This window comes from Leopardus geoffroyi, chromosome D3, assembly GCF_018350155.1.
Source record: "Leopardus geoffroyi isolate Oge1 chromosome D3, O.geoffroyi_Oge1_pat1.0, whole genome shotgun sequence".
Taxonomy (NCBI): Eukaryota; Metazoa; Chordata; class Mammalia; order Carnivora; family Felidae; genus Leopardus; species Leopardus geoffroyi.
In genome coordinates, this window is record NC_059339.1 from 85886084 (window position 1) to 85911023 (window position 24940).

Sequence of the window (24940 nt, forward strand, 5' to 3'; positions counted from 1 at the left end):
GCCCTTTCCCCGAGTCCAGCTGGGGAGGGGGCGCGGAGAGCCCCGGAACGAGGAGCCGTGTCCTCAGGAATCCCGCGCCCGGGAGAGCGACGCGGGCTCGGGCAGAGGGGGCCGGGGGCGGGGAGCGCGACCCGGGGCGCGGGAGGCGGGAGGCGCTCCCCGCCGGAGCCGCCAGGGATGGAGCGCGTCCAGCGAGCGTCTCCGAGCGCAGCCACCCCGCGGGGCCCGGGTGGGGTGGGGTGGGGTGGGGGGCGGGGAGGGAGCCCGGCCGCCCAGTCGGCCCGCCCCTCCCCCCGCGCCGGTGCGCTCCGGCCAGCTGTGCGCCGCCGAGCGAGGCGCCAGCCCGTGGGTGCTGCCGGGGGCGGCGGCGCGGAGGGGGCGCCCGCAGCTGGCGGCGGCGCGGGCCCGGCGCTCGGCTCGCGGCGGGGGGCGGAGGTGAGGACCGGAACGCGGAGGGCGGGCGCTGCTCGCGGCGCCGGGCCCGCGTTCCCCGTCCGCGGCCGCCCTGCCACCGGCCCGCGTCCCCGCCGGCGGGAGCTCGGGGGACCGGGCGGCGGCGCGGTTGTGGCGGCGGCTGGCTGGATGCGAGACCTGCGCGGACCGGGCGGCGGCGGCGGCGGCGGCCGGCGGCTCCCGACTCGGGGAAGCCGATCGCGGAGGGGACGAGCCCGAACGCGCTGGCCATGGCCTCCAACTTTAACGACATAGTCAAGCAGGGCTACGTGAAAATCCGCAGCAGGAAGCTGGGGGTGAGTGGCTCGCTCGGCTTTCTCCTTCCCCGGCTCGCGTTTGGCGCGGCCGGCTGTAGGGAGGGGGCAGGGAGAGGTGACCCGCGCGGGGACAGGGGCGAAGAGGGACCCGGCCCTTTCGCGGACAGCCCGCTTGTTGCTCGGCCGGTGTGGGGGCCCGCACCTGCCTCGGGGGGCTCTGCACACCGGGCCGAGGGTTCCCGGAGCGCCCCGGTCCCCGTCCTCATGCGCGCGCTGCTGCTGGCTTGGACCAGACTGAGAAGTCATGTAGACGGAAGGGATGGTCAGGTTGGAAGACGAATGCGCCTCGGAGGGGGGTTTATGGACGGTGCAGCCCACAGTGCTCTGTTCTCCAAAGTGCGCCTTTCGGGGAGAATGGCTCGCTGTGCGGGAGCCGGACGGACGCTCCCGTGTGTGTATTTACAAGCCCCGTGTCCTAGTCCCCGCTTCCCCAGCCCCTTTCGAAATTCTCCTTTGATGCCCAAGCATTGCCGCGCGTCCCCGCCGGCGACTGCCAGCGAGTTTCGGGCTCCCTGAGCGGTTGCCCAGGGGCAGGCTCCCTGGCCGTGTGCGCGCCCGGACAGGTGTACCTGCGCCCGTGTGCGGGCAGGTGTGTGCTCACCGCCGCCGACACGGCAGGGTTCGCGACGGCAAAGTTTACGGAGACCTCGTCGTAGTTTTTCCGTGCAAGACGTTGTGCCTGACTTGGGAGAGAAACAGTGTAGACGCCCCCCCCCCCCCGCCCCGGGGTGTTCAGAAGTTCTCTAGTGACCAGACGAGGAGGTAGGAGGGACACGTGGATGGTCCCAGGAGACCTGGGTGTGGAGCCCCGAGGCCAGGAGAGGAGGAGCGGGCCTTTGGGCTTGGCGGGCGTGGGGGGACCGCGGGAACGACGCGCAGGGGGTCCCGGTGGTGGCAGTGGGGGAGCGCGCGATGGGCGCGCGAGATGGGCCACCGAGAACGACCTTGGCGGGCCGGTCCAGAGCAGGAAGGGAAACCGGTGTGGGGGCGAAAGAGCCCCTTTCCCGGATTCCCTGGATGTTTCTCTACCTCGGTGTTCTCAAAGTTCCAGTTCTGCGAAGCTCCGGAATCCTGGGGCAAAGCGGCCTTGAACCAGAACATTCCCCGCGTTCCCTGCTGACTGGATGAGTCCTCCAACTTGGAGAGGGGAAGAGAGGAGGGAGAAATTCACTAATTCTCTCACTTAAAAAGGAAGAAAGAAAAATAATTCTAAATATACCGTTAGAAAATTGAACGAAGATAGGGCAGACCCTAAGCCCCTAAAAGAGGACGCATCACTACGCACCCAGGAGTCGTTTTATCAGGAGTTGGTGGACGCAGGTGTGGGGGGGCACAGGGAAGGGAAAAGGGCACACTTGGGTTTTGGTGCTGCTTTCTGCTGGCTTTCTCGTTGAAGATGCAGACGGTGCCCCGAGGAGATGAGGGACCCATTCCCGAACTTGGGCAGATCCGTAGAAGTGGGGCGTACACAACAGGGCGACTACAAAGCGCCCACCCCCACCCCCACCCGGCGCAGCCAGGCGCTCCCGTGGCCTGCCGCGCGCCCTTCCGGGGCCAGAGTGCGCGCGCGCGCGCGCGCGCGGGGTGCAGCCCCTCTGGTCGCAAGGGCCGCTCTCGGGTGGAGATTTAATTGCGCCTCGTTCCTTTCCCGGGAGATAGGAAGGACCCACGTGTAAAGCTGCAGTTGTCCAGGAGGCTGCCGGCTTCTCGCGGGCGGGACGCGCTGCACGGCAAGCGAGAGCTGGAGGGGAGAACCATTTTAGGAACTTGACCTTTGAAGCCCTTTGCTCCCCCACGGGGTGCTTGCTCATCATTCTCGCGCCTTCCGTCTTCTTGGAATCTCAATTGTGTCTGACACCTCAGACATTATAAGCTAACGGATGATTCAGGTCCCCCGGGTAGATGTGTATCTCCTAACACAGAATCACTGTGTACATGAGATGAGACTGAGAAATATAACCCTGAGGACCCCGGCCTTCGCGCTCTTGGCCCCGGGGGTCTGTAGGATTCCTCTCCCATTCCCAGCTTTCCAGGATTTGCTACGACGAAAACGGGATATGCAACCTAATTAAAATATAGGATCCAAGAAAAGAGCATTGACTGCTTCTTGGGGGAACCATGCGTGTTAACAGCCTTTGAAATGCCCTTTTAAAACACCATTCCTCTTTAAGATGTGTGCAAATGTGTTTGCAGTCCCATAGCATCCCTTTCCAGACTCACTGCTTGGAGATGAGCCTTTGTAAAAGACGCCCTTCAGAGAAAACCGTAAAAGCATGTTTATGTATAGGTTAATTGCTTTTGTCTTCCATTTCTACTTGAGAAATGTAAACTTCAGACTTTGGTGTTGAAACACTTTTGTTTTAGTATTAAATCGAAACGTTAAGTTAACCTTCACTATTTTGAAGAATATTATTTAAAAAAAACTATAGATAACTTTCAATTCAGAATTTTCTAGTATTCAGAAGGGTGAATTCACGTGACAAACCTATAGATTCTCTGAAGCTTAGTAAGTTAAGTTTGTCTCATAAGATAGTAAAACTCTAAGCAAGTGTTGTGTGCCTTGAGCACAGCAATAGAATTTATCTAAACATTCAAATGTAATTTTCATAGTTAATAAGACATATTACTAATGTCATGGACTCAGAAGTATGGACTTTTCCAAGTAAAATAATATTTTGAACTCAAATGATACGTAACGATTCTTCTATGGTTTATGTTTAGAACTAAAATAAAAGGAATTCTGATGAAATATGCACAGATATTTGATTTATGAGGTACCGAACTCGTACTTTCAAAAACCAAATTTTATAATAATCTAAAGGGGAAAATAGACCCCTGGGCAGGAGGCCAGTGGTATCCGAGATTATGACACGAAAGCATATTTTGAGATGAAATGTTCTATTGGATTCTTTTCTCCTTACTAGTTAGTGTTCCCTATTGTGCTGAATGAGGGCAGAAAAGCACTAGTTGCCTTTTGGGCTGGGGGAAAACCAGGATCCAGGCCCTTCCAGACTGAAATGGTGAAAGGGCCCTTGCCTTGTGTCTTCCTACAGAATTTAGTGCTCCCAGTGGAGAATATTTCCTTACCCAGTTGTGTGAGTGAAGTAGTGAGTGTTGAACAGTTTTTTGAATGTTTGCTTTGAAGTTTGTCTTGACTCATTAACCAGCTTATCTTCCCTTCAGGAAAATAATTTTGAAAAAAAATAGTATAATTGCCCCAAATTTTACTCTTGTCTTTTAAAATTATGTTTATTCAATCATTAAAATTTTAAAGGTATTAAATCATTAAACATATAACGACATGACTCTTAGAGTCATGTCTTTATAGTCTATGTTAATTTTTCATTATGACATATCATAGTTTGTATGAATATATTATTTTCCTTTTGCATGATTTAAAAGCCCTTACTGTAGTTCAGTTTCTTTTGCCTTCTTCCGTGTTGCATAACTGGTATTATAATTCACAAGGTGCCATAGTGGTCAGTATTTTTTTTAATAAAAAGTTACTTAACAGGACTAATAACAATAAAACATAGCAAAAGCATGTTGGCCAAAATTGTTTATCTCTTAGCCTTTATTAATTAAATGTTTCCTTGTGACCACTGAAAGATTAAATTTAGTCCGCAAGGCATATATTATAAAATATCCAACCTGTTCTTGGTTTGCAGATAAACTAAGAACTCGACCACCGAAATCATTAAAATAACTTTACACATGACGTGTGGACTCTATATTGTAGCTAAAGTAAATGCAGCCTTATAGAGGGACGTCATCATCACTATCATTAACATCGCTGTACAAATCCCGGCTGCCACAGTTTGACTAATTCTAGACTCAGCCCTCACATCATTGTTCTCAAGGAATTCTGTTCAAATACATCAGTGAGGCTATTCACAGGCACACTGTGCACAAATAAATAGTATTTTACACAAAATCGTTTTCTATTTCTTTCTCAAAGTCAGGTCAGGGATTTTGCTGTTTGTGTGGGTATCAAAGGAACGTCTCGAAATACGGTTGGCGTTTGCACATTCAACGTATAATCAAATAATTATGAAGCATCTACTGTGTATCAGATGGTGTGTGTGTGTGTGTGTGAGTGAGAGAGAGAGAGAGAGGGAGGGAGAGAGAGAGAGGGGGGAGAGAGAGAGAGAGAGAGAGAGAGAGAGAGAGAGAGAGAGACTGTTCCAGAGTCATGTTGTATTAAGTCAGGGTTATTAACAAGAAATACCTCCTACATCACTACTACTCATAGTACGTTAGGCCAGTAAGAGTCACTTTACCCCAACCTGGATATAAGGGAAGCAGAGAAAGTCAGAGCAACACATTTGGAGTATGTGATGAGCCCCAACGTTATGAGCTGAACATCTATTCAGGATTTTCTCTTTTGCATAGTCTCCCTTTGTTTCAAGAACTTACTGTGGATTCATCCACATCTTGCTTTTCTCTACCACTTTAATTCAGACCTTGAGATGCTTCCATCCCTGGCTTGATGATTATTGAGCTTCCTGTAAGTTCTTTGGGTTTTCTTGTTCTTCCACAAACAGCTTTCTTCTGATGATGGAAGAGAGTTGTTTTTCATGAGAGACGTTTATGAGAATTTACCCCTTTGTAGAAGTTTATTTATTAATATAAAAGGGAGTTTTCATGTGTGCATTTGCATTATTTTGGTTGACTAGAGCAATTAAAAATGTCTCTGGTTTCCCAAATATCTAGAAAGCATTTTATGAAGAGTGATTTTATTTTATATGACATACATTACCAGTTTTCCAAGAATAAGATGCAATAAATACATTTAAGATAAAATTTATAAATAACTTAATCACTTTGACCATTCAGAAGTTAAAAGAACTTTCAGGATCGTTACTTCAGATATGAATTCTCCATCCATGGCTTTAAGACATGGAAGTTGCTTTCAGTGTATTTAAATCTTTACTCATTCTGGAATATTGCGTATCCTGGACATTGCTTTCTGGAAAGGATCCATTGTATCCATGGTTATTTATCATTTATCTCTTTCTCATAAAATATGGATTTAGAATACATGAAAACTCTAATTATTTTAGCGGTTTTTATTTTAGGTTTTCATTCATGGTGACTATCATGTATATGTTTAACACTATGTATACGTTCCACTTAATTTCTGTATCTATATCTGTCTCTATCTCTATCGACTTATCTACCTATCTCTACAAGAATTACTGGCTCTTACAATTTTAGAGTTGAAAAGCATCTTGTATACCTTCTATAGAATCCCTGTATATTAATTTGTTTGCAGTTATATGTACGTATGGCATTTCTGGTATTTTCAGAAATTAGTGAGATTTTTGTCTTTTTAAAAAATCCCTATGCATGCATATGGGCATGCCTGATGTTCTTTGATTTTCAAAACTTAAAGCCAAAAACAAGGAAAATAAAAATAAGCCTACCTGTAAACACCAAGCCCAGACGTTTTGCTAGATATTGATATTAAATGATTATGTCTGTGTGCTACCTGGGGCCAGCTGTTAAATCAGGAGTGAGATATAAATGTTCACATCTCAGTTTTTATCTTAATATATTTACACATGACTGCTGGCAAGGTGAATCTTAAAAGATGGCATTTCCTCAGATAACAAAGATTATACTCAGTGCTTAGGGAAATCTTGCAAATTTACTGAAATAAATTGTGAGTAGAGTAATTATGCAGCGGTAAAATATCTTTGTAAGAATTTACAAAATTGCCAGTTTCCTTAAATGTCTTTCAAAAGTGCTCAGTAATGGTTGATATCTAGGATCAGTCTAAAATACACACACACACACACACACACACACACACACACACACACACAGTTTAATTTGAAGCCTATGTATTTGAAATAGGTGTAATCCATTTTTGTTGTTTGAAGTATTTTTGTTGTAATGTGTTGTTCTGTTTGGATTGTAACAACCCATGTGAATAATATTGGGTAGGACTATTAAGTATTCATGACTCTGCTCTGTTTCTGTTGACACCCACTTCATTTTAGAAACTACACAGGTCAAAAGTGAGCAGTACAAACAAAATAAAAATTACCTATTTTCCTACCATCTACTGATCTTCTCTAGATGTTGTGAATTTTGAAGTTTTAGTTTTAAGGAAGAAATACTTTCCATCAAATGGGACAAACTAATTAAAAGAGAGAATACTATAATTTCTTTACCTCAGTTTTACTGATTTTGTCTTAACTTTCGTCACGGTATTTTCTTTTTCTTTAAGGTCTGGTAGCATTGTCCAAAGAGTTCAAGAATGTAGGTAAAGGACATTTTCTTGAACTTTCTGCATAAATCTTCATTAGTTTTAAGATAGAGAGCAGTATTATCCTTTGAGTACTTCATTTTTATATTGCAACACTATCCCTCAGTGAGAGCATTACACCTGTCAGTCCAATTGAATGGAACAAGGCATGATATTTTGTTATTAGTGGAGAACAGAAACTCATTTAATAAAGAAATGTTTTCATGTTGTTTGAAATAAATGGTGGTTGTAATATTTGAAGATGTGCAAAGTATTTCTCCTGTTACAGTACTAAATTCATTGTAAAAAGCTTGGCTAATATTTTGGCTTAACAGTAAAATGACTGAGAGGTCAGACGCTTTGAGCTTTGATTTGAAGCTTCATAAAAGTAATGGAATCATTTTGCCTCGTGGGGTACCATGTATTTTACAGCTTCTAAAGAATTTTCACATATATTGTCTTATATAATTTTCCCAGCATGCTTTTTGAAAGTATATTTGATGTTACCCTCATTTAATTTTACCTTTTGTACATAAACTCGGATCCAGAAAAAGTAAAGTGAATCAGCCAGAGCGACAGAGACACAGATTGGGTTTGTGTGGGACTGTATATACTCAAATCTAGGTATGGTAACTTCAGGTTCAGTGTCGCATCTACAAGGCAACAGCTTCCACTTTGCAATATACATAGGTAGCAACCCATCTATTCGCGTTATTCAAAGCAAGTGTTTTCTTCAGGTGGCTACATAGTGTAAAGCTAATGTTATCATTCACTTGACTCAACTTTAAGTTATTGACATTGCGGATAAAAGTGCTGCTGGCAGGTGGGAGGTGGAGGAACTGGCAGAAGGTGGTCAAAGATACTTCCCTTGTAAGATCAGTAAGTTCTGGAGATGGAATGTACAGCTCAGTGACTGTAGCTAACAGTGCTGTGTAGTGTATCTTAAAGTTGCTAGGAGAGTAGATCTCCAAAGTTCTCATCGTAAGAAAACAAAGTCATACCTGGATGAGGTGGTGGATGTTAAATAACCTCAGTGTGCTAATCGCGTCACAACGCGTACGTAGATCAGATCGTAAAGGTGTACATCTTCAACTTCTGCCATGTAATATATCAATTGTATCTCAGTAAAACGGAAAAAACAAGTGCTATTCAGCAAGAGAATTGATACCACAATACGGACATAATACGCAGGTGTTTTTCCTGACCACTTTAAATGGACATGATTTCATTTTCATTATACCATCTAAAAACCGGCTAACTTCTTGTAGGAGTGGAGAACAGGCTCCAAAATGCAGCTGATCGTGTCTATGTAGAATTTAAAATATTTAAAAATATTGAAATCTCTTTATTTTAGCATTACCATTATTTATGAGAGATGATCTTTTATTAAAACAGTTATATAGGGGGCGCCTGGGTGGCTCAGTCAGTTAAGCGACTGACTCTTGATTTCGGCTCAGGTCATGATCTTCTGCTTCATGAGTTCAAGCCCCTTCATTGGGCTCTGCACTGACAGTGCGGAGCCCGCTTGAGATTCTCTCTCCCCCCTCTCCCTCTCTCTTTCTCCCCACTTGTGCTCTTTCTCTCTCTCAAAATAAATAAATAAACTTAAAAATCAAAAAAAAAGTTATATAAAAGATCACGTTTAAATCAACTTAATGCAAAAGAGTTCATTTAAAAAAAACATAATTTAAAAATCATACATTTCTCCTGGGACCTGGCAAATCAAAAGATGGTATGTAGTGAGGTAGTCATGCAGCAAAGAATGTGACAGTGTTACCCAAATCCCTGCACGTCGGGCAGGACTGAATCCACCGTCACAGCCGTGACCTGCTCCTGCCAGGCCTCATGGTTTCTTGTGTCGCTTGCTACTTTTAAGAAAGAGGAATTGAAATATATATGCTTGTGTAGATTTTTTGGATACATTTTTAAGTTCGTTTATTTATTTGGAGAGAGAGAGAGAGAGAGAGAAAGAGAGAGAGAGAGAGAGAGAGAGAACGAGTGGGGGAGGGGCAAAGAGGGGGGCGGACAGAGGATCCCACGCAGGCTCTATGCTGACAGCAGATAGCTTGATGAGGGGCTCAGACTCACCAACTGTAAGATCATGACCTGAGCCGAAGCTGGACACAACCGACTGAGCCACCCAGGCATCTCTGTGTAGATTTTTATAGAAGGTATCGTACATGTATAAACATGTACAATCATTTTTCTCTTCACGATTTGTTTCTTCGTAAATATGCAGTTGGTCTTCTCTGACCATTCACTGGCCTTTAAAATATGTATGTACGTATGTATGTTCATGTATGTGTATACATATGTATGTGTCATTAATACATATATGTGTGTTATATATTAAATATAATATGTATATACAGTATTTCCAAATGACATGTTAGTACTCTTATTAAAAAAAAAAAAAGTAATTCTCAATCATGACTGCATGTTGAAGTTACCTACAGAGCCCAGATTTTTCCTCATTGATTTGGTCTGGCTGGGTTTTGAATGTGGATATGCTTTTAGAGTTCCCCAGGGGTTTCTGATCTGGTGCTAGGGTTGATAATCATTGCCTGACAGTGAGGATTTGGGGGTAAATAAGGGAAATGTGAGACGTATTAGACAACTATAAACTAACAAAAACACCGTTATTAGTGCTTGAGACTTACACATTGTCATTTCTGAAATATATAGTTAGTTATCCAATAAATCAGTCATATAATGCTGGGCATTCTATAAGGCTTTATGATGTGAATACAAAAATGATAAAGTAGAAATTTCTTTGAAGGACAGAAATTTACTTTTTTTTTAAATTTTTTTAATGTTTATTCATTTTTGAGAGACAGAGAGAGACAGAGCATGAGCGGGGAAGGGGCAGAGAGAGAGGGAGACGCAGAATCCGAAGCAGGCTCCAGGCTCTGAGCTGTCAGCACAGAGCCCAACGCAGGGCTTGAACTCACGAACTGTGAGATCATGACCTGAGCCGAAGTCGGGCGCTCAACGGACTGAGCCACCCAGGCGCCCCAACAGAAATTTACTTATCAATGTGGTGGACATAACTTAAATTTTTCTTTTTCTTTTCTTTTCTTTTCTTTTCTTTTGTTTTGTTTTGTTTTGTTTTGTTTTGTTTTCTTTTCTTTTCTTTTCTTCTCCTTTCTTTTCCTTTCCTTTCCTTTCCTTTCCTTTCCTTTCCTTTCCTTTCCTTTCCTTTCCTTTCCTTTCCTTTCCTTTCCTTTCTTTTATTGAGAGAGAGTGCATGTACAAGTTAGTGGAAAGTGGCAGAAAGAGACAGGGAGGGACAGAAAATCTCAAGCAGGCTCCATGCTCAGTGCAGAACCTGGCGTCACGACCTGAGCCAAAATCAAGTCAGACGCTCAACCGACTGAGCCACCTAGGCGCCCCATAACTTAAAATTCTCTAAAGACTCTGAATCATTCTTTCTGTGAGCCATCTTGATGTACGGCTGACACTGCAATATGGTTACTCACAAAAGACATCCTTCTTTTACTTTGTGTGTTCTAATGTAAGTGATTACAATACCATGGCTCTTTAAAACTCAGTAACTTCTGATGATGCTCTATTGGAGAGTCAATGCTTCAGACTTTATTAAGGACAAGCACCTGTAAGAGTGTCTGGGTGGCTCAGTCAGTTAAGCATCTGACTTTGGCTCAGGTCATGATCTCACAGTTCGTGGGTTCGAGCCCTGTGTCGGGCTGTGTGCTGACAGCTGGGAGCCTGGACCCTGCTTCAGATTCTTCCTCTCTCTCTGTCCTTCCCCTGCGCATGCTCTGTCTGTCTGTCTCTCTCAAAACTAAATAAAAAAAAAGGAAGAAGAAAAAAAAACCTTGAGGCTTTTGTTTTTTGTTTTTGTTCATAGGTCTGGGTTTATGGCTTTGCAAGGCAGTTAACTGCAGTGTCACACCTCATTCTTGGTATCTCAGAGGTTTCTTTTGTTCTTGTCTTTGTTGTTTGGCTTCCTATTTGAAGAGACAGAGCATAAATGGATGGGTGGAGAGAGAGAATTGAGACAATATATGGCAAATACCTAGTGAGTACACATAGACAGTATGTGCTTTGTGGTTTATAGAGAAAGTAACACCAAGCTGAGAAATCATGTATAGAGAAGGCTTTGTGAGTTCCATGCAGAAGAAATAGCATACCTAAATGGTAACATGTGTCTGGATGGGTGAGGAACATTGAGTAAAGGCCCAGAATAAAGGGCTTACAATGTTCTAAGAACCCAAGAAGTCACCGATGTATTTTATAGGAAAGGTTAATGTTCATTCTCAATTTAGCAACATCCCTGAATCTTGAATGTATAGAAGGCATTGTGGTAAAGTAGTATTTGGTCAAGGAGAGCAACGAGGGGTGAAGTTTAGTATACTAGAAAAGCATGTTTTACTTCTAGTGGCTAGCCATGATTGAGAATCACTGACATGGGAGTATTTTTTTTTTCTAGCACCGAGAAGAAATAAGTCTTCTACCTGTCACTGTTTGCTTTGAAAAGTTGGCTGTCGTATTGTCACCTTTTGAAAATGATTAGACTTTCCCCCTCTGCCTGCATTTAATACCCTCATTTTCTGGTTTCCAGAAATATTGCTGTGCTGGGTATAAATGTAGCTTTAATTCTATTTATTATTCCTGGGTTTATAATGCTTCTGGATTTTATGGCTTGATATATTTCTTCTGTTCTGAAAAGTTATTTGCTGTTTCCCCTTCTGTCCTATCAATTCTGTCCACTCTTTTCTCTTCTTCCTGACTCATGTACTAAATCATTTATACCATATTTTCTGTACTTCTGTGCCTTTTTCTATTTCATTTTTTTTTTGTCACTCAAAGCTTCAGTTTGGATATTTTCTTACACATTTTCTAGTTCACTAATTTTCTATTCAACTGTGAATAATCTACTGTTGAGTTTATTCATTGTATTCAATTTAAGTTATTTCTTTCAGGGATACAATTTTCATTCGATCCTGTTTTTTAGAATTTCCGACAGAAATAAATTCTCAGTTTTGTCTTTGGTGGGCTTCAATGCCTTCAAATAGATGACTTTTGTATTTTCCCAGCTTTCCTAATTGTCAGCAAGTAGGCTGGCCTGAGTTACCCAGGATGCCACTAACAGAAATGGGAAATTCTCAGCTGGTTGAATTTGGTAGAGATTTCTGCGTGGGGAAACAGGGGCTTTGTGGTCCTCCAGAACTGTGCTGAGAGCCAAGAAAGGTGGCTTTAGCTCTTCCTTAGCAGCGAGACTCTGTGGTAATTTTGTCTTCAGATATTTTTAGCTGGGTTATCCATCTTTGTAGGAGAACTAGGGTTTGTGATAGTGAAATTGAAGAAAAAAAAAGACCAAGCCATTTGGGTGATAGGACTAAACACAACTGTTGCAAGTAGTGTTTATGTGTAACCTGTCTGTGCATAAAAATGGAGGGGGGGGACATGAGGCAAAAAGCAGTTAAAAGCCTGCTCTAGCATTCGACTTCATGAACAAGGCTGAACTGTTCTGCCCCTTTCACAATGGTTCTTAACACTGGACATACATTACAATCACAGGAAATGGTTTTTGAGTTTTGGGGTGTGTGTGTGTGTGTGTAAATAACAATGACAAGTTCTGCTTCCAGAGATTTCTTACTTAGTGGATCTCTGGGCAATAGAATTGTTTGTTCATTTGTGTTTGTTTGGTTTCGTATCAGTCTACCCAAGTTGACCCTCTTCACCAGAAAAGAATTCAAAACAAGCTGTTTATCACTATATATTACCACAGAACCCTACTCAGCTAGGATAATTAGGTGTACTCTGCCTTCATAAGTAGTTAAACAAATTAACAGTATGAATCAGGTATTCATCATTTGGTTTCTCACCCAGCATTTCCATCTTTTTCAATATATTTGGATAGCACCCCATCATCAATACTATAGATATCATCAATATTATAGCTATTGAAGATAGCAAATAAACCTCACATTATTAGAAGATGAAATGCCAAAAATATTCTTTCCTCATATCTTCTGCTGCCAGGACATGAGAAACGAGCTAGGTGTTACCAATTAAGTGACCAGACTTTGAGTCAGCGATAAAAGAAGGCAGCCCAGGATACAGATCTTCACGGGGGACAACAGAGTAATTGTTTCTACTGCACTGATTTATTGATGCAAAAGTATAAGCATTGTACATGGTTGTACCTCCTGTCCAAAGGCAATAGCCTCATCAAGAAACTTAATGATTTAAGAGATCACTTATGGTTGTTGCGGCTTGAACCTGGTTCTCCAGTCCTCTATTCCTAATTTGAAGTAATGAAAAATTTAATAAATTTCCTTCTAAGTGAATCAGCCAGTGTCAACTTCTATTACAACTAATAGCAACTAATACCTCTGACAGATAAAATGGCATTATTGGAAGTGACCCAATTAAATTTTAGAATGCACTAAAATAATTAATTTTTAAAGTAATGAATATTAAATGGCTTTCCTTAATAATATGGAGATACGAGAATTCATTTTATACTGTAGTCACTCCTAGTTTGGACATTTAGCACACCATTAGTGAATTATTCTGTTCTCACCCATGGACAAGTGTAGGCGCTTTGATGAAAGCATACATTCAGAGCATATGATTAAGAGAACTTTTTTTTACAAAAGAGACCCAATGAATATACCCAATGAATCTTTGACAGAAGTACAAAAGCAAATCAGTGAAGGATTATCCCTTTTCAATAAATGTTGCCGGAGCACTTAGACAACCCGAGGCAAAGTAAATGAATCTCAGCATAAACCTCACAATAGATCCTTGTAACTCCAAATAGATCCTGGACTTAAATGTAAGAAGTAAAACAATAAAATTGTGACAAGACATATAAGAAAATCTCTGGAAACCGGGCCTAGGCAGAGTTCTTAGATTTGAGATCAAAAAGCATAAACCGTAAAAGGAAAAATTGATCAGTTGACCTCATCAAAATTAAAAGTGTTTGCTCTCTGTAAGAGCCTTCTAAGAAGATGGAAAATAAATGCTATAGACTGGGAGAAAATATTTACAAATTACATAACTCTAACAAAGAACTAGTATAAAAAAACACTCTTAAAACTCTATGGTAGGATTTAAAAAACGACAATTCAATCAGAAAATGGGCAAAAGACATGAACTGACACTTCACAAAAGTTGCCATGCAAATGGCAAATAAACACGTGAACAGATGTTCAGTATTATCAGCCATTAGGGGGATGCAGATTAAAACCACCACAAGCTATCAGTACACACATACTGGAAAGGTGAAAATCACCCCAAATGCTGGCAGGAAGGCAGAAAAACTGGATCGCTCATACATTGCTGTTGGGAATGTGAAGAGACGGTTAAGATACTCTTGAAAACAATTTGGCAGTTCTTTTTTTTGTAATGTTTATTTATTTATTATTAATTTTTTTATTATTATTTTTTGAGAGAGACAGAGAGACAGAGTGTGGGCAGGGGAGGGGCATAGAGAGAGAGGGAGACACAGAATCTGAAGCAGGCTCCAGCCTCCTAGCTGTCAGCACGGAGCCTGACGCGGGGCTCGAACTCACAGACTGTGAGATCATGACCTGAGCCGAAGTCGAGTGCTTAACTGATTGAGCCACCCAGGCGCCCCATTTATTCATTTATTTTTGAGAGAGAGAGAGAGAGAAAGAGAGCGAGCACAAGTAGGGGAGGGGTAGAGAGAACAGAAGGTTAACTTGGCAGTTTCATAAACAAACCAATTATACAACTGCCATACAACCCATCAGTCTTAGACATTTGTCCCAGAGAAATGAAAACTTTCTGTTCCCACACAAACCTCTACACAAATGTTCTTAGCAGCTTTATTTGAAACACCCCCAGACTGAAAACAAACCAGATGTCCATCAATGGGGGAATGGTTAAGTCAACTAAAGCGCATGTGTATCTTGTAAAATACTTGTAAAACACTATAAAAACTATAAAAACACATCCATGCCAATGCCTGTTATCTTGTCTTATTGAGGACAGCCATTGAACAAGTATAAAGTGTGAGGGGATATCTCACGGCGTTTCCCTGGTTATGATGTGGAAGACTGGCCATTTGTATGTCTTGTTTGCAAAACTGCCTACGTTCTCTGCCCAGTTTTTTAATTGTGCTGATAGGTGTTTTGCTATTGTACGAGTTCTTTGTGTATTTTGGATATTAACCCCTTGTCAGATCTATGTTTCGCAGATATTTTCTCCAGTTCCACAGGTTGCCTTTTCATTTTGTTTGATGGTTTCTTTTGCTGTGCAGCTTTTGTTTGACGTAGTCCTCCTCTCTCTTTGAATCGTGAAGAACATAACTGTTGGTAATTTTGCAGTTGCGATTTAGTGTTCTCTGTGAAATGAGGTTTATATAAGCTACATTTACCCACAGGACACCTTAATTACTAGGAGCCAAGTGGCTTGAACACTCCATTGACTTCAGAAACAAACAACAGTGCAAAAACTTCTCTGCCTTTGATTTTGAGCTCCAAATAAGCCACCTTGTCCAAATTAAAAAAAAAAAAAAAAAGCATCATTACTTAGAAGAGATAACATTCAGCAGTATTTCAGCGAAATTTCATTTTGTGTCTCCAGAAAAAGATCACCTGGCTACCTTCCCATCTGAAAAATGTCATTAGCCATTTTCATGCTGCAGGCGATACCAACTTGCAGCTCCTTTTGAAATGATAATAAAACTGTCCAGAATACAAAGTAAATAACGTTCCAAATGAAGCATCTAAGGAGAAGTTTCAGATACCATGCTCTCTGCTGATAGGTTAATTTCAATACCTGAATAGAACGTGAAGGGGGGAGCAGTAAAATAACTGAACAACAACAACAAAAAGGTAAGCGTAGCCACACCTGAAGCAGTTGGAGATCCATGAGTCATCTAGGATTCAGAGTCACTGGTGAAAGAAATAATTGTTTTGCTTTACAGTTTGAACCTGTAACATAGTTGGTACATGGTTTCAATTCAAAATACCAAGCATATATTTAAAAATAAGATGTATTAACCAAGGAGATATTAGCATGAAATCTATCAAGGGTGAAGTGGTAAAAAGAACTGACACATGGGTATGTGCCACACACAGGGGATACAGTGATAAATAAAATGCTGTGCCAGACTAGTCCAGCCTGGCAAGAAAGGGGGCAGGCAGTAAGTCTTTGCTAAATGGTTAAATAAGTTCACATTCCAAACTGTGCTACCCTAGTAATGATTGTGATGTTGAGGAATACTGTCCTTTCCCGGGCACTTTGTAATCTATCCCTTTGTAATTAGCCAGAGCAGCCAATTGAATTTCAGGACGAAAGCTGTAATTGGAAATACATCACCTAGAAAACGTCTTATATACCCCACCTAAAATATGTGATTCAGTGCTTCGTTTTTACAAAATACATTTTTTAACTTCACTGAAAAGTATTTTCTGAACATTCTTTGAGGGAGCACTGAAATTTAGCTTCCTCTTAAGCAAGAATCCATATAACAACAACAAAAACCCCAAAGTGCGTGAGTTTTTTTGGAAGAAATAAGGTTTGGTTTAAAGGTTACCTAAATTTTAGGGGCACCTGGGTGGCTTAGTCAGTTGAGCGTCCAACTTCGGCTTAGCTCATGATCTCGAGGTCTGTGAGTTCAAGCCCCGCGTCAGGCTCTGTGCTGACAGCTCAGAGCCTGGAGCCTGTTTCAGATTCCATGTCTCCATCTCTCTCTCTGCCCCTCCCCCACTCATGCTCTGTCTCTCTTTCTGACTCCTTCAAAAATAAATAAACATTAAAAAAAATGTGAAGTTTACCTAAATTTTAAAACATAAGGCTCTGCAACATTGTCTTTGAATGTATTTCTTATATTGTGATGTTTCATTTCAGTTGCTATTTTGACTATTTTTTATGTATGTATTTATTTTTAAAGTTTATTTATTTATTTTGAGAGAGAGAGAGAGAGAAAGAGTGCGAGCAGGAGAGGGGCAGAGAGAGAGGGAGACAGAATCCCAAGCAAGCTGCGCACCATCAGCAAAGAGCCCGCTCTGGGGCTCGAACCCACGAACTGCTGAGATCATGCCCTGAGCCAACATTAAGACTCTGGTGCTTAACTGACTGAGCCACCCGGGCTCCCCAGTACATATTTATTTTTAATATTGATTGTGTAATTTCACATAGTACAGAATTAGAACCTGCGTCAACTGTCCTACAGTTTCCGTGAAGAATCATGCCAACGACGTGTGTTTTTATAGTATTTTACGGTGTAAAGCCTGCTTTTACATGTAACTCTCCATTCAAAGAGCATAATACTTGGTGTGCAGGTCCGATATCATTTTCATTTTTGATAGGAAGGCTGTGATTTTAAGGGACGTGTGATAACACACCCTGAGTCTGAAGACTGTTCTTTTACCCAGATATCTAGTGCCTTCTCCGAATACATGTTCTAATCACTGCACGCATTTTGATGACAGTGTATTCCTCGGATACGGCACCCTTGACTAGGACATAGTATTCTTTTTCTTAATAACCTATAATAATTATGAAGCTCCTATTCCCCCCAATATATTTGGAGCCATTTAATATCTCTGTTCCGGTGCTTAGTTTCTGCTGAGTGTCTCAATTCCTAATCTCCGAGGTAATGCATGAATGGTCCCTCAGATCTCTTTATCACTTTCCCTGTGATGTGTGCAATCTGCCAGCCTTGAAATCCTAAGATATATGCATCGCTTTAAATGCTTTTGAGAACTAAGAACTTTTCTCACTTGTCTTTATTTTTTCACATGTAAAACCATTATAAAAGTAGTCTTGTATGCAAAAGTATAATTCTGAAATGGGTTTTCTTCCGTCTCATTGATGTTGAGTTTTATGACGTGATTTTATGGCCCACAGGGAGCTGATGGATCCCCACTTCTACCAACAATTACATTATTTTTGTCTCAGAAACAACTCTCCACAGACCTTGTTTAGTATTTCGGATGATTAACGTGCTCTAAGTCTCACCTCAAAGGTTCCAACCTCTGAGCATCAGCATAGTTTAGTGGAGAGAATGACCTTTGGTTGAATGTGTTGACTTTCCAGCCCTGCACCTCATCTGTAAATTGACTGTCGAATGCCAACAGGCTATCCTGTAGGATTATTGTAAACTGTAAGTGAAGTGAAAAATGCCACATGCCTGGCATATGTCAGGCCCATACTCCTTTACTTATTGGCTTTGGCATTTTTTTTCTTTTTTCTTTTTTTTTACTACTGGACAATGGGATTTGGTGGAAGGTCTTTTTTTTTTTTTTTTTTTTTTAATATAATTTACTGTCAAGTTGGCTAACATAGAGTGTATACATTGTGCCCTTGGTTTTGGGAATAGATTCCTGTGAATCATCGCTCACCCAGTGAGCTCATCCCAACAAGTGCCCTCCTCAGTGCCCATCACCCATTCCCCCCCCCCCCCCCCATCAGCCTTCAGGTTGTTCTGTGTATTTAAGAGTCTGTTATGGGTTTGCCTCACTCTCTGTTTGGAACTACTTTTGCCCTATCCCTTCCCGCATGGTCTTCTGATAAGTTTCTCAAGCTCCACATAGGAGTGAAAACATATGATAGCTGACTTTCTCTGACTTATTCTTTTTTTTAATGTTTATTTATTTTTGAGAGAGAGAGAAAAAGAGAGAGAGAGAGAGAGCACAAGTAGGGGAGGAGCAGAGAGAGAGGAAGACAGAATCTGAAGCCGGCTCCAGGCTCTGAGCTGTCCGCACAGAGCCCGACACGGGGCTCAAACTCCCGGACCGTGAGATCATGACCTGAGCCGAAGTCGGCCACTCAACCGACTGAGCCACCCAGGTGCCCCAGGGTTGGCATTTGTAAACAGCAAGCACTGATTTGACTTGCCACAATGAAGGAGCATCATCATTTTGGAGTATTTTATATTTAATGTGACCTCTTTGGGCACTTGTCTGCCTTGAGCAAAGCACTTTGCTGGATTTTCTGCTCGATACACAGCGAGACTGCAGGGTAGCACTTTCATCAGAACCGTTACCTGATGAAAGCTGCTGTGGACATACGCGCCTGCCCAGTGGCACCCACGGACCCGTGTCAGGGAAGGTACGGGGATCCAGGGCGGAGGTTGCCAGGTGATCGATCCCATCTTGGCCACACCTGCGTTCTGCTTGCCCTGCATTCTCAGCTCCGGTGCTGGGCCTCCTGGCCTTTGTCATCTAGCTCTCCTCTGTCTTTCAAAACCTTTTTCAAATGGTAGTTGGATTTGCGTCAGCCACCGGAAGTACAGATGGGGAGCTCTCTACCTTCTAGACCTTTCGTTATAGATATATTTTAGCAATTGCCAGTCCTGCTGCACATCCTCTGCTTCTGATGCCTGCTGTCCTGTCGTCTCAGAAGGCAGGGGACCCCCGTGATGGTGCCTCCCCCTGTCTTTCCCGCGAAGTCTTTCCCTGGCTTCCCCTCCACCTCATGCCCTCCCAGTGCCCGCCACTGCAAGAATTCTCTCGATGGTCTGTTTTTAAAAGCTATCCTCGTTCCCTTAGAATCCTTAGTTAGTCCTGAGCCCTATAGTTTTATCCCAACTTTTCACAAGGCTTACCTATGGTTGGAATTCGGCATCTGTAACTTTAAGCTGAAGTGTTGGTAAGACTTTCCAACCGTTCCTTTTCCTGCCTGCTCAATTATCCTTGTACTCCTGCCAGATTGATTTTCTAAATTTCAGTTTGAAACCTCTAATTCCCCTTGTTAAATTTTCCCATGGTCTCTCATTACCTAGAGTAATAATTAAACTTGTAATTCAAAGCTATCCATAATACTTACCATTGTTTCATTGTGTTTTTTTTATTATGTAATATTGCAAGCACCCTGGAGATTATGTAGAATCATATTGCAAACCACCGTATATGAGCTACCCATATTTTACCAATGTCATGATAGTACTTTTATTTCTGCTTTAAATTTTCTAAGATAGAAAAACATGGAGCAGCAAAGACACATTTAAACCTCTGGACATGAGGACACTCAGCCGTTGTATTCGGTATTTAACGGTTACTACATAGATCTAGTTTGTTCATTTCAGTGCTTGTGTTGTCTGTTGGGTGGGTAAGATACCCTTCCTCCATTAATGGACATCCATGAGGTTTTTCTGGTTTTGATGTTACAGATCACGCTTCAGCAAACAAGTTCATGTAATTCTCCCTGACCTCATGTATCCAAATTTCTCTAGGGCACGTGGATACAAGTGGAGTTGCTGGTTTTTAACATGTACATCTTCTCTTTACCAGCTGTTTTCCGATTGCCAACAAGCAATTGTTTCAACTTAAAAGCCCAGAACCAATGACCTAAGAGAACTTCTTTTATGACATCCTCAGCAGCAATTGATACTGCTATACTTATTTAAATTATAAACTACTTCAAGCACACAGAGAACATGAAACTTTCTTTGAAAAGCACATTCTGCTCTATTTTCTTCAGATTTTTAGAAAAGAAATAAAATGGATAAAGTGAAGCTTTTGTGTCTCCCAATGCACCAACTTCAAAAGTTCACTCATCCTTGTAATTCTATGCATAGTTTTTCTGCATTTATTACCTCTTTATATTTATTTACATAATGTTGACTGTTGCTTTGCATTTACCGTTTTGCTTAGTTTCAGCTTTAAAGAATTAGAGTCGTATACTTTGCGACTTCCTGAAACGTGGTTGTTTTTGCTCAAGCTGATGTTTTTGAGGTTGAAGCATTTTGGTACAGTTCCAGTGGGTCCGTTTTACTTCTGTGTACCGTTGCTTTGTAGAAATACTCCACAATTTGCATCTCCCAGTACAAATGTGCAAGAGATTTCTTAGTCTGTCGGTTGGATGGTTTAGTTCCATGCTTAGAGGTATTTGCTGGGCACAGGTTGGCACATACTTGCTACATCTTGCCTAATTGCTTCCCAGATGGTGTATCCACATGGACCTTTCACTGAATTTGAGTTCCCTTTGCTGTGCTTCCTCTCCATCACCTGATATTTTTAGGTGATGCTTATTCCTCCCTTGGGGAAATGGGTGCTTTAAAGTTCTGTTTCTCTGCAGTTTGAACACGTTTTCATATGTTTTTGATCATTTGATTTTCCTGGTTTGTGAATTCTCTCTTCAGTCCCGCTGCCCATTTTTCTATGTGATATATTTTCTTTTTTTTTTTTTAAGTGTTTATTCATTTTTGAGAGATAGACTGTGAGTAGGGGAGGGGCAGAGAGAGAGGGAGACAGAGGATCCAAAGCAGGTTCTGTGCTAATAGCGGAGAGCCGATGCGAGGCTCGAACTCACAAACCACGAGATCGTCACCTGAGCTGAAGTCCGACGCTCAACCGACTGAGTCACCCAGGCACCCCGTGTGATATGTTTTCCAAGTGATTTATAAGAGTTCCATCTATATTTTGAATACTACTCCTTTGTAGTTATAAATTATGCAACTATCTTCTCTCATGTTATGGTTTGCCTTTAAATTTGCTACAGTCTCCTGTGTCTTACTGATATTTAAATTTTAATGAAATCAAATTTATTTTCTTTATGGCTTGTAGCTTTTGTGGCTTATTTAAGAAGTCACTCCATGCTATAACATAAAGCTGCTATTTCTTATTTTGTTCTATTGTTTTCATGTATGTCTATATATACTTAGGATCTTTAATCAACCTGTAATTAATCCTTATTTTAGGATTTAAGTTTGGAATCTTTGTTTCCACATGTATAGTCAGTTTTTCACCTCCATTTATTAAATATCTGTATCCATAAGCTTGTTCAAGTCAGCACTTCGTGTTTTCCTGTATTTCTAATACTTTGTTAGGTTTACTCTTGTGTACTTTAACATTTTTGCTCTTGTTTTGAATGGCCCACTTTTTGGTTTTAAATTTGATTTTCTAAGTGGTTGCTGTTTATTTATAGGAAAGCTGTTGTTTTGTGTATCTTGTGTCCAACATTGACTCACTCATTGAATATGGAATATATATGGAGGGCTTGCTCAGTGCAGGCATTTTGTAGGTGCCCAGGATACATGGAACCAGGAGCACGAAGGCTGCCTTCGGGGAGCACATGTGATAAGGGGTCAACAAGGTAAACACACAATTGCAGCACAGAGGTGCAAGCACCCTTTGCAAGGGAAGGCCATGAGAGAGGGTGAGAGAACCGTGACCTAGAGAACCAAGAAGTCCCAGAAAGGTGGAGGTGTTTGAGTTAGTTCTGAGGGAGGAGTTGGAGCTCATTACGTGGGTGCACAGGAAGGACCGGGTGGAGACAGGGAGTGACCTGGGCAGGGCACAGGGCTCAGGGGATGTCCGTGGCTGTGAACTCCGAGTAAGTCGGCACTGTGTGTGTGAAGTCTGCAGGGTAGGGTCAAATTTTAGGAGACATGTAAGGTCACAGAAGGTTACAACCTTATTGTGTAGTCGCTGGGTTTCTAGAAGAGGAGTTTTAGGGGCACGTGGGTGGCTCAGTTGATTGAGCATCTGACTCTTGATTTCGGCTCCGGTCATGATCTCAGGTTTCATGAGATTGAGTCCTGTTTGGGTCTCTGTGTGCTCACAGCAGGAAGCCTGCTGGGGACTCCTTCTCCCCCTCTCTGTGTCCTCCCCCCCCCCCCCCCCGCTCCCGCTCGCTCTTTCTTTCTCTCAAAATAAATAAAGAAACAAAAAAGAAATGGAGGTTTATTTTAAAAAATTAAAAACAAAATTTTATGTTTGTTTATTTTTGAGAGTGAGACAGAGCACTAGCGGGGGAGGGGCAGACAGCAAGGGAGACACAGAATCCGAAGCAGGTTCCAGGCTGACCTATGCGGATAGCATGACGTGATCTGAAATTGGCCCCTTAACCAACTGAGCCACCCAGGCGCCCTTATTTTAAAATTTGTTTGATGTTTATTTAGTTTTGAGAGAGAGAGAGAGACAGAGACAGAGCATGAGGGGGAGGGGCAGAGAGAGAAGGAGACACAGAATTGGAAGCAGGCTCCAGGCTCTGAGCTGTCAGTACAAAGTCTGACGTGGGGCTTGAACCCATGAACTGTGAGATCGTGACCTGAGCTGGTGGGATGCTTAACTGACTGAGCCACCCAGGCGCCCCAAGTTTGAATTTATTTTAAAATAATTATTCATTGCATAATTATTAATGCATTTTTCTTTTTATTTTTAAAGAAGAATATTTTTAAATGCAGTACTTTGCACAATCTCTATTCAGGTATTTGCAGTTTTAAATCAAAATGATTCTGGTTTTAAAAGTCTAAAAACTGTTTATGTACTATAATTAAAGAAATCTTTTAACTATGAAACATATTCCTAATTTTCAGATTCTCTGTCCCCCTTGTCTTTCTCTGTCCACATCTTAAGGGATCAGGCAAGACTGTCTAAGGTTATTTTAACTGTAGCTTATTGTAACTAGATATATTTATTTATTTATTTTCTGAAGAAATTCTTCCGACTTAATATCATGAATACGTTCCCGTGCATTTCATTCCAATAGTTCAAATTTTAACTTTCTTACTTAGGTTTTCAGTTCATCTGGAATAATTCTTGGTTAGTGTGAAATAATTTTCTAATTACCTTTAGCCAGTTTTTTCATCACTATTTGTTAAATAGTCTGTTCAAAGCTACTTTCTTCAGATGCCAAGTTGCTATGTATGTAGGGATTGTATCTGGGCTCTCAAATCTTTCCTATTCTTTCTTTGGGTATGATGAGCCTTGATATCACCCCTGCCTCCCCTCCCTGCCCCTGCTGCCCCCAACAGCTTTATCCTTCCTCCTTAGAATTGTCTGGGATCTGTGAACCCTTTATTTTATCATTTGCATTTTAGGATCTGTTACTAAGTTGCATCCAAAAATGCTGAAATTTTTTTTTTTTAACCTTTATTTATTTTTGAGACAGAGAGAGACAGAGCATGAACAGGGGAGGGTCAGAGAGAGAGGGAGACACAGAATCTGAAACAGGCTCCAGGCTCTGAGCCACCAGCACAGAGCCCGACGCGGGGCTTGAACTCACGAACCGCGAGATCATGACCTGAGCCGAAGTTGGACGCTTAACCGACTGAGCCACCCAGGCGCCCCTAAAAATGCTGAAATTTTTAATTGAGTTTTTAAATTAGAAACGCAATCAGAAATGAGTTTTAGACATTACATGCTTCAACTTCTTTTTTATCTCTTTTAAAAAATATATTTTTTTAATGTTTATTTATTTTTTGAGAGAGGGAGCATGAGCAGGGGAGGGGCAGAGAGAGAAGGAGACACAATCTGAAGCAGGCTTCAGGCTCTGAGCTGTCAGCACAGAGCCTGATGCAGGGCTCGAAATCACTAACTGTGAGATCATGACCCAAGCCCAAGTCAGATGCTTAACCTACTGAGCTACCCAGGTGCCCCACATGTTTCAACTTCTTAATGTTACAAATATGGAAATGGAAACCCAAAGGAGTCGATTCAGATCACCTATAAAAACCATTTTGAGCCTAAATTTCTTGGGAAGATTAAATGACTAAAATTTTAATAAAGTTACTAAACACTGTGGATCATGATAATACTATTAAAAAATAATAAAATGGAAAACAGGAAAATCTATGGAAATTAAATATGCAGTGAGAACAATGAACTGTTGAAAACATCAAAGATTATAATTTTAATAAGCATTTATACCAATGTATTCACTTTGTAAATTACAAGATATTTCACATTTTGACTATTTAATGCCCTTTTCTGAATCCTTTCTGGTCTAATATATTTATCTTACTTTTACACCTGTTTTTACTTCGTTTTCACGTCTTCATGGACCTTAGCTTAGTCTGCTTTGTATTGTACTGGTGATTAGATTATAAAGTATAGAAAACACCACTTATGTATAGAAGGGAATATAGATTATAAATACAGAACAGATTTTTATTCCAGCCCAATTAATGGCAGGATTGATAGTTACACTCCAAGATAATTTTTACTTTCTTACAGTAAAGTATAGGTCC

At 41.7% G+C, this 24940-nt stretch overlaps 1 protein-coding gene across 1 annotated transcript in view; it reads left to right on the plus strand.

Annotated features, from left to right (window-relative positions):
* The first annotated feature begins 426 nt into the window (after positions 1 to 426).
* DOK6 (docking protein 6) overlaps positions 427 to 24940 on the plus strand; it is a 363336-nt gene continuing 338822 nt past the window's right edge. The window contains exon 1 of the mRNA XM_045459263.1: positions 427 to 749. Coding sequence (XP_045315219.1) covers positions 684 to 749 — 66 coding nt within the window. The 5' untranslated portion in view covers positions 427 to 683. The remainder of the gene's footprint in view (positions 750 to 24940) is intronic.